The sequence below is a fragment of the Sinocyclocheilus anshuiensis genome, unplaced genomic scaffold (genome assembly GCF_001515605.1).
Source record: "Sinocyclocheilus anshuiensis isolate Anshui unplaced genomic scaffold, SAMN03320099.WGS_v1.1 scaffold152, whole genome shotgun sequence".
Taxonomy (NCBI): Eukaryota; Metazoa; Chordata; class Actinopteri; order Cypriniformes; family Cyprinidae; genus Sinocyclocheilus; species Sinocyclocheilus anshuiensis.
In genome coordinates this window covers 280,810-289,408 of record NW_015555781.1, presented here as the reverse complement: position 1 = coordinate 289,408, position 8,599 = coordinate 280,810, and the positions used below count along the sequence as shown (strand labels likewise).

The following is an 8,599-nucleotide window of genomic DNA, read 5'->3' as shown; positions in this document are numbered from 1 at the left end:
GAGGTTTGATTGCGCATGATGGAAGTTCAGCCAGAAGAGCATTGCAATAATCCAGCCTAGAAATTACAAGGGTCTGGGCAAGAAGTTGTGCAGCATGCTCTGTTTGGAAGGGCCTGATCCTCCTGATGTTGTGCAATCGCAAACCAACATGATCGAGCTGTCTTTACAATATGGTCCTTGAAGGTCAGCTGGTCACCAAAGAATCATTTTTGATGAACCTATAGCAGGATGATGAAATCATGCTGTAGAGTCGGAGTGGCAGGGAAAACAAGAAGCTCAGTCTTCGCCAGGTTGAGCTGCAGGTTATGTTCCTTCATCCCAGCGTTAATTTCGTTGACGATCAACTTTCGTCATAATTGTCGTCAACGACATTTTTTTCACCGACGACAGCGAGACGATAACGAACTAAAACTCTTTTTGAATGACAAAAACTATGACGTATATCTATTTACATTTTCGTCAACGAATAAAAACGAGACGAAAATGTTAGGGAGGGATGATTTGGGAAGAGATTCAGAACGAATCTGCTGCGTGGTTCGGAGGTTATGCGTACATATGAACCGGCAGGACATAAGCTAAAATACACTTGCTGCACGTGCATAAAACGTTCAAAACATGTCAATATGTGGGAGTAAGAGAAGAGCAGACATATGGATAAATCTGACGACGCAAGAGAGAGCTCAATTCGGTCCGGTTTTCTGAGCGCAGACACTATACACATAAAGCGCGTCTCAGTGTGCGAGTACTCTTTGAAGAATATGGTAAACAAGTTGCTATAAAGAATGCATAATTAGCCTATATAACCATTGGTATTTCATTAAAAAGTAGACCATGTTCTTGTTCTTTGTGAGAAGTTGTTTTATTTAATTTTAACATAAAGGCATGTTGTGTTTCACAGCAGTCAAATCGGTGTCTATCATGATAAAACCTTAATATCAAACCTGCAGTTAAATCGGTGTCTATCATGCTAAAACCTTAATATCAAACCTATATAATGAGTTTGGAAATTTTAGAGAAATGCTTCATAAATGCACTGTAACTAACCCATTCTATTTTAGCCGACTAAGTTTACTGTAGATTTAGTTTTACTAAAACTAGACTAAAAACAATTCAAGATGACTAAAATATGACTAAAACTAAACGGCATTTTAGTCAAAAGACTATGACTAAAACTAAATCAAAATTTGCTGTCAAAATTAACACTGCTTCATCCATGCCGAGATGTTTGCCAGGCGGCCTGAGATCCATGCAGATACTATTTGATTGTCTGGTTGAAATGAATGATAGAGCTGTGTGTCATCAGCATAGCAATGGTAGGAGAAACCATGTGCTTGTATAATGGGTCCCAGTGATGTAGTGTATATGGTGAAGAGGAGGGGTCTAAGAACTGATCCTCGAGGAAACCCTGTGGCCAGTTGATGTTCTTTGGATACCTCTCCTCCCCAGGAAACCCTGAAAGACCTACCTGTGAGATAAGATTCAAACCAGTGGAGTGCAGATCCGGTGATGGCAGACAGGATAATCTGATGATTCACAGTGTCAAAAGTGGCAGATAGATCCAGCAGAATAAGAACTGATTATTTGGAATCAGCTTTCGCTATTTGCAGGGCTACAGTGACCGACAGCAAAGCAGTCTCAGTTGAATGGCCGCTGCTGAAACCTGATTGGTTAAAGTTCAGTTGGTCATTCTGTGAAATAAATAATGTAACTGTGTCTATAAAGGTGTGAACCAAGGTGTCTATAAAGGTGTGCAGATAGGACGCAGCTTTGCATGATTGCGTTGCCGTCTGCGTGTGATGTTAGAGTGTTGTTGAGAGAGAACAAGAATGTATTGGAAACATACTACCGCCTACATGACTCTGCCTGAGAGGTAAGGAAAAATACACTTTTGTTGAGATTAGATTTTTTTTTATATCTCTAAAATAAATGATTGTGTTCTTGAAAACAATCTTTTAAAATATTAGTTAGGTGGTGTGTGGTGGCTGTTCTGGCGCAATATGGCTGCCGTTGCATCATCCAGGTGAATGCTGCACATTGGTGGTGGTTGAGGAGATTCATGTAAAGTGCTTTGAGTACCCAGAAAAGCGCTATACAAATGTAACGAATTAATAATTAATTAATTAAAGTTTGGGTTGAAGGGTTCTGGAACAGTGTTGTATATACAACTTAACCACTGATTTCTAGTTGTGTCCTCTTTTGGAAGGCCGAACAAAGTTTCGCTTTCACAACGAAACACACGACGGGCTAGAGTGAGGAACGGCCGGCGGCCTAGAGTGAGCGGCAGACGGCGGGCTTGAGAACGGCGCGGCCGGAGGATTCGACAAAGGAGCGGCCGGCGGGCTTGCGGCAAACACATGTGACGACCCCAGGCTGGACTCCGCTTCATCCACGGTGAAAGCCGATCCGGCGATCCACAGCGCGAAGTTGATGTATTTCCTCAGCGACCAGCATGGATCAGCTCTAGGCATGACGAAGCGGATATCGTCCTCTTTTGGAAGGCCAAACAAAGTAGTTTCGCTTTCACAACGAAACACACAGTGCCTTCACGACATGGCAGCGGCGGCAACAACAATACTACAGCGAGAATAAAAGTTACACCTTCTTTCTTTGCGTGAACATTTGGGCGGCGTTATGCAAATCTTCCCACATCGTGACGTAGACATGTGGGGCGTGTTAGAATGAGCCGTTTTAGGAGGGCATGGTTGACTCTTAACTTTTATAAAGAATATCTCTTTGGATTTGAGACTTTAGTCTTTGCAACTTTACAGATCTTCTTTATGCACCAAGAGCTTGTAACACTCCAAAGAGAAAGGAAAAATTGAAATCGCATCATATGACCCCTTTAAGTTGGTCTAAACTGGACTAAACTAATATGTTTTATTTTTGAATATCTCCATTAAATGACTTTGTTTAAATTTGCAATTGTCTTCATGCAGAGAAACCAGACAGTGTGTCCATAAGTTTAGTGAATCACAGCAGTCCAGTGGAGGAAGGAAGAGAGTACCATCTACAGTGTGAGGTGCAGAATGTCGCACCTGTCCAGTACCTTGTTTTACGTTGGTACAGAGGAAAAACTGAGGTTTACAATCACTCATTCTCAGAGTTATCACCTGCAACACCAGTCCAGGTGTCCTCCACCTTGCTGATTGTCCCAAACAGAGCTGATAACGGTGCTCAGTACAGGTGTGAAGCAGAGCTGCAGCTGGGAGCAGAAGGACCTCAACCTCCTCCAACAGTTCAGTCTGACGTTCTCAGCATTGCTGTTCAATGTAGGTGAATAAAGGCAACAATTAGTGCAAACATTTTATAGCTATTAATGTTAAATGTTTGTTTGTTTGTTTGTTTTTTAAATCAGACCCGCCTGACTTCCGCAGTCCAGAGGAAGAAATACTGGACATCAGTGAGGATAGTGAAATGGTGCTGGATTGTACTGCAGAGGGTAACCCACCTCCTGTGTATATCTGGACCTCCTCAAACCTTCAGGAGCAGGCTGATAATCAGGCTGTTTTGAGAGCTGCATCCTTGGGCCCAGGTGTATATACATGCACTGCGTCCAATATCCTGGGGAAAAAGAGCAAACAGTTTGTCATCAAGCACAAATCCAAAGGTGAGAGCAATAAAACACACTAGAAATGTAAATGTTTATGCATTTTTCTTTGTTTTTAAATCAAGGCAACATGATGCACTTAGTTACTTGAGTTCTCTCTTAATATTTGTCCCCGCTAATAGTTTGTCTAACCAGTTTTAAATTGTTCATTCATTAAATGCAAAATGTCTCTTACAAATTCTTGTCATGCCACCAAATATTTTCTTGTTTAGCTAATTATCATTTAGCAACACAAGATGTTTTCAGTTGTCAAAACTTTAGTTTTACACATAGTTAAAATCTAAAATCTAAAAAAAATCTAAAGAAGCCTAAAATATTTTGCAAAGCAAAAACCTATGCAGTAGTCTTACAAAGATGCAAACAGCTACAAACCACAATCTTTATTCATGCACTGCCCCAAGCTTCTGAAGCCCCTAAGTATTTTTTTTTTACAGTGTAGAATTGTAGTACCATTCACAGAGTTGATCCGCTCAGTGTACAGAAACTCCCAAAAGAAGATAAGACATTCCACACATTTTATTTCAACAGATACAAACAGATGCAAACAGCATACAACCCTTGTAAAAAGGACACTTTTTTTAAAAAGTGTACAGTTTTAAAAAGAATAATAATTATTGAAATAATAATCATGTTTTTCGAACACTTTGCATTGCAATTAAATGAAAATGTATTATAGTTTAAATTTATATTAAATGCAATTAGCTGAACTTTAGAGTGTTTTTTGGTACACTTACATAGGACATAAGTGTATGTTTAGTTTCATAATTACTTCAATTATCCTTGAAATATGGTTAAAGTGTACTGCAGAATGTACTAACAAGCATTTCATGGTAAACTAAAATATAGCCACATCTATTGAATCTTGAATGTCATGTATATACATATATTTGTAATTACACATTTGTCATTTGTAAGTTGCAATTTAGTACATTTAAAATGTATTAACTTTAAGTGTAATATTGAAGAAACATTAAAATAAGTGTACTTTTTAAAGCACAACAAAATGTATAAAAACACAATACTTTAAAATTTTTAATTCAACAGTATCACAAAGTGCACTTTTTTAATAGCGCTTATTTTCACCTCACACTGTGATTTACTTTCCTTATGTTGTGTTTGTATTTTTTTTTCTTTAATTTGTTTCTTGGTTTCTTGTTTCCTGTGCTGGTTTTGTAGACCCTCTGTAGATTTGTTGTTGATTGGTTTCCCCTGTCTCCCCAAGTGTATGTCTGTATATACAGCCCTTGTGTTTCCTATGTTCTTGGTCAGTTGTTATTCATGAGTTCTTTTTGTTTGTTCTTGTTTTGCTTCTTTATCATTAAAAGTTGTGGTTATATCCTCACCTCTCTTCTTCTTTAAATATATACCACAACAAATAGTCTGTTCTTCACACAATGCTTCAAAAACCCATGGTAGAGATGGACTAACATGCATGTTTAGAGATTTGCAGTAAAAATTCACATGAGTTTTGAGTGAAGAGTGTAAATGCCAGTTTTTTGGGTGGACTGCCCTTGTCTTTAATGGCCTCCGAACAGTAAAAAAACAAAACAAAAAAACGTTGCTTACATGCATGATAGCTGCAACAGAGGTTAGTGCTGCTCTGCAACAGGACGCATAACAAGAACAGGATTTCCTGTAACTGCTCTCTCAGATCCTCCCTCTGTCGCAAGATACCTAGTCATGATCACTTTTTATTGTTACAGTTATTGCTGTATATTACAGATATTGCTGGTAAGATCCTCCTATTTGTGTACAATACCTCCTACACCTTGTTTTCAGATCTACATTAATGAGTTTTCAAATGTCTGTTTCTGTGTCCTGCTAAACATCTAGGCAATGTCAAAACAGCAGACAATCAAATGTTTCATGAGCTTTTTAATAATGCTAATCTGCAATTCACCATTAATGTGTGTTTTACAGGTGTTTAAGTCCAGAGACCTTGAGAATGAACCGAAGATATATAGTTCTAGATGGTACGCTCAGGACTTTCTGGACGTGGGAGATCAAAATCTAGCTTGGCTCTTTGTTACATTTTAGATGTTTTTAGGGGACTCTCTTTTCAGGGGTTATGATTAGTTAAATATGAGAGTCTAACCTACATAAGTGTAAAATCTATCCTAGTAAGCTTTATTAATTTTAACAGAGCATTTGTATGTTCCATGGCACACTGTGATGGCTCTGACATTTTAATGTTTTTGCAGATATTTACTCACCCAATAATAAAAAATTATAAAAACAGTACAAAAGATAAAGCATGTTCTGTTTGGGTAGGGTTTGTTGTTGTAGTTGTTGTTGTGTGGAATTAGTGTTTGTGTCGTTTGTGTTATTTATCAAATCAGGAGCAGCAGGAGCTGCTATTCAAAATTTTATTTTCTCAAAATTTGAGGAAACTACTAAATTATTACGTAATTTGGAACATATAATTAAAGGAATAGAAAATGTACTCACTCTCAAGCCATCCAAGATGTAGTTGAGTTTGTTACCTTAATTGGAACAGATCTGGAGAAACGTAGCATTACATCACTTGCTCACCAGTGGATCCTCAGCAGTGTGAATGGGTGCCGTCAGAACAAGAGTCCAAACTCACATAAAGGACTCCTATTTTTCCCCAAAGCAAGGCTTTGAAGATTAAAACATCCTAATGACAGATTTGTACAAGCACACAACTTCACAAGACATTAATTGATGGACTGGAGTTGTGTGGATTATTGTGATGTTTTTATCAGCTGTTTGGACTCTCATTCTGAAGGCACCCATTCACTGCAGAGGATCCATTGATGAGCAAGTGATGTATCGTTTCAAGATTCAAGATTTTTATTTGTCACATACATGGTTATATAGAGAATATATGACCAGCAGTGAAATGTAAGTCAGGTCCGCTCCATGGAGAGTGAAATTATTAAAAAATACAAACACAAGAAAATTATATATAAATATAAATATAGGTATGGAAAAAGTAAGATAAAAAAATAAGAATAAAATGTCTGTTTCTGTGTCCTGCTAAACATCTAGGCAATGTCAAAACAGCAGACAATCAAATGTTTCATGAGCTTTTTAATAATGCTAATCTGCAATTCACCATTAATGTGTGTTTTACAGGTGTTTAAGTCCAGAGACCTTGAGAATGAACCGAAGATATATAGTTCTAGATGGTACGCTCAGGACTTTCTGGACGTGGGAGATCAAAATCTAGCTTGGCTCTTTGTTACATTTTAGATGTTTTTAGGGGACTCTCTTTTCAGGGGTTATGATTAGTTAAATATGAGAGTCTAACCTACATAAGTGTAAAATCTATCCTAGTAAGCTTTATTAATTTTAACAGAGCATTTGTATGTTCCATGGCACACTGTGATGGCTCTGACATTTTAATGTTTTTGCAGATATTTACTCACCCAATAATAAAAAATTATAAAAACAGTACAAAAGATAAAGCATGTTCTGTTTGGGTAGGGTTTGTTGTTGTAGTTGTTGTTGTGTGGAATTAGTGTTTGTGTCGTTTGTGTTATTTATCAAATCAGGAGCAGCAGGAGCTGCTATTCAAAATTTTATTTTCTCAAAATTTGAGGAAACTACTAAATTATTACGTAATTTGGAACATATAATTAAAGGAATAGAAAATGTACTCACTCTCAAGCCATCCAAGATGTAGTTGAGTTTGTTACCTTAATTGGAACAGATCTGGAGAAACGTAGCATTACATCACTTGCTCACCAGTGGATCCTCAGCAGTGTGAATGGGTGCCGTCAGAACAAGAGTCCAAACTCACATAAAGGACTCCTATTTTTCCCCAAAGCAAGGCTTTGAAGATTAAAACATCCTAATGACAGATTTGTACAAGCACACAACTTCACAAGACATTAATTGATGGACTGGAGTTGTGTGGATTATTGTGATGTTTTTATCAGCTGTTTGGACTCTCATTCTGAAGGCACCCATTCACTGCAGAGGATCCATTGATGAGCAAGTGATGTATCGTTTCAAGATTCAAGATTTTTATTTGTCACATACATGGTTATTTAGAGAATATATGACCAGCAGTGAAATGTAAGTCAGGTCCGCTCCATGGACAGTGCAATTATTATAGAATACAAACACAAAATAAAATTATAAATATAAAAAAAAAGAATAGGATAAAATGTACAGGACAGTATAATATAGACTTAATAAATGAGATGAGCAGGAATGTACAAGAGAAGAATGTGCAAACAGGTTGTACAGGGTAGTTACATAGCAGCAATAGGGATAAAAAAGTAAATAAATAAAATATTACAGAAATTGCTGTGTGCAAGTGACAATGTCAGTATATTAAGTGTCTTACTGATAATTAAGCGAAGTCATGTTGGTGTTAAGAGACTGAGTTTGAGTTTAGGAGCCTGATGGCCTGGGGGAAGAAGCTCCTCCTAAGTCTCTCGGTAATGCTACATAGTACATGCTATGATGTAATGCTACATTTGGCCAAATCTGTTCCAATGAAGAAACAAACTCATCCATATCCTGGATGGCCTGAGTACATTTTCAGCAAATTTTAATTTTTGGGTGAACTATTCCTTTAAATATCTTGCACTATTTTGTTACAGTACTTAATAGTTTGCTCCTATGTTCATTTGGTTACTTCAGCACTTAGCGATTCATTTTTGTGACTGCTGTGGCATGTAGATGACAGGTGCATCAATTGATGATTTACAGACTCCTTTTGCAATAATTTCTAGTCTAGTTGTGTAAACATGGTGTTTGGTTTTATAATAGAGAGGTTTGCAACCAAATACAGGAAATACCATTACATTTTCTTGGTTGAGAAACCTGAGGTCAGCCAATTTGCTTTCAGGAAAAGGATTGAGGACATTTCATTTGAAATTGCATCCTCTGAGTTTGCCTACAACTCTGGTTCAGTTGTTCTAAAACCAGTAGATAACTTGCATTTTATAGGCATACAGGTTCCCTCGATTCTTGTTTCGATTTATGAGTAAGCTAAATTAAGGCCTGTGGTATAGC

At 37.4% G+C, this 8,599-nt stretch overlaps 1 protein-coding gene across 1 annotated transcript in view; it reads left to right on the top strand.

The window, feature by feature from the left end:
- Positions 1–3,790, top strand: part of LOC107674574 (titin-like) — a 14,732-nt gene extending 10,942 nt beyond the window's left edge. Inside the window, exons 9-10 of the mRNA XM_016468587.1 lie at positions 2,937–3,269; positions 3,356–3,790. Coding sequence (XP_016324073.1) covers positions 2,937–3,269; positions 3,356–3,630 — 608 coding nt within the window. The 3' untranslated portion in view covers positions 3,631–3,790. The remainder of the gene's footprint in view (positions 1–2,936; positions 3,270–3,355) is intronic.
- Positions 3,791–8,599: the final 4,809 nt, after the last annotated feature.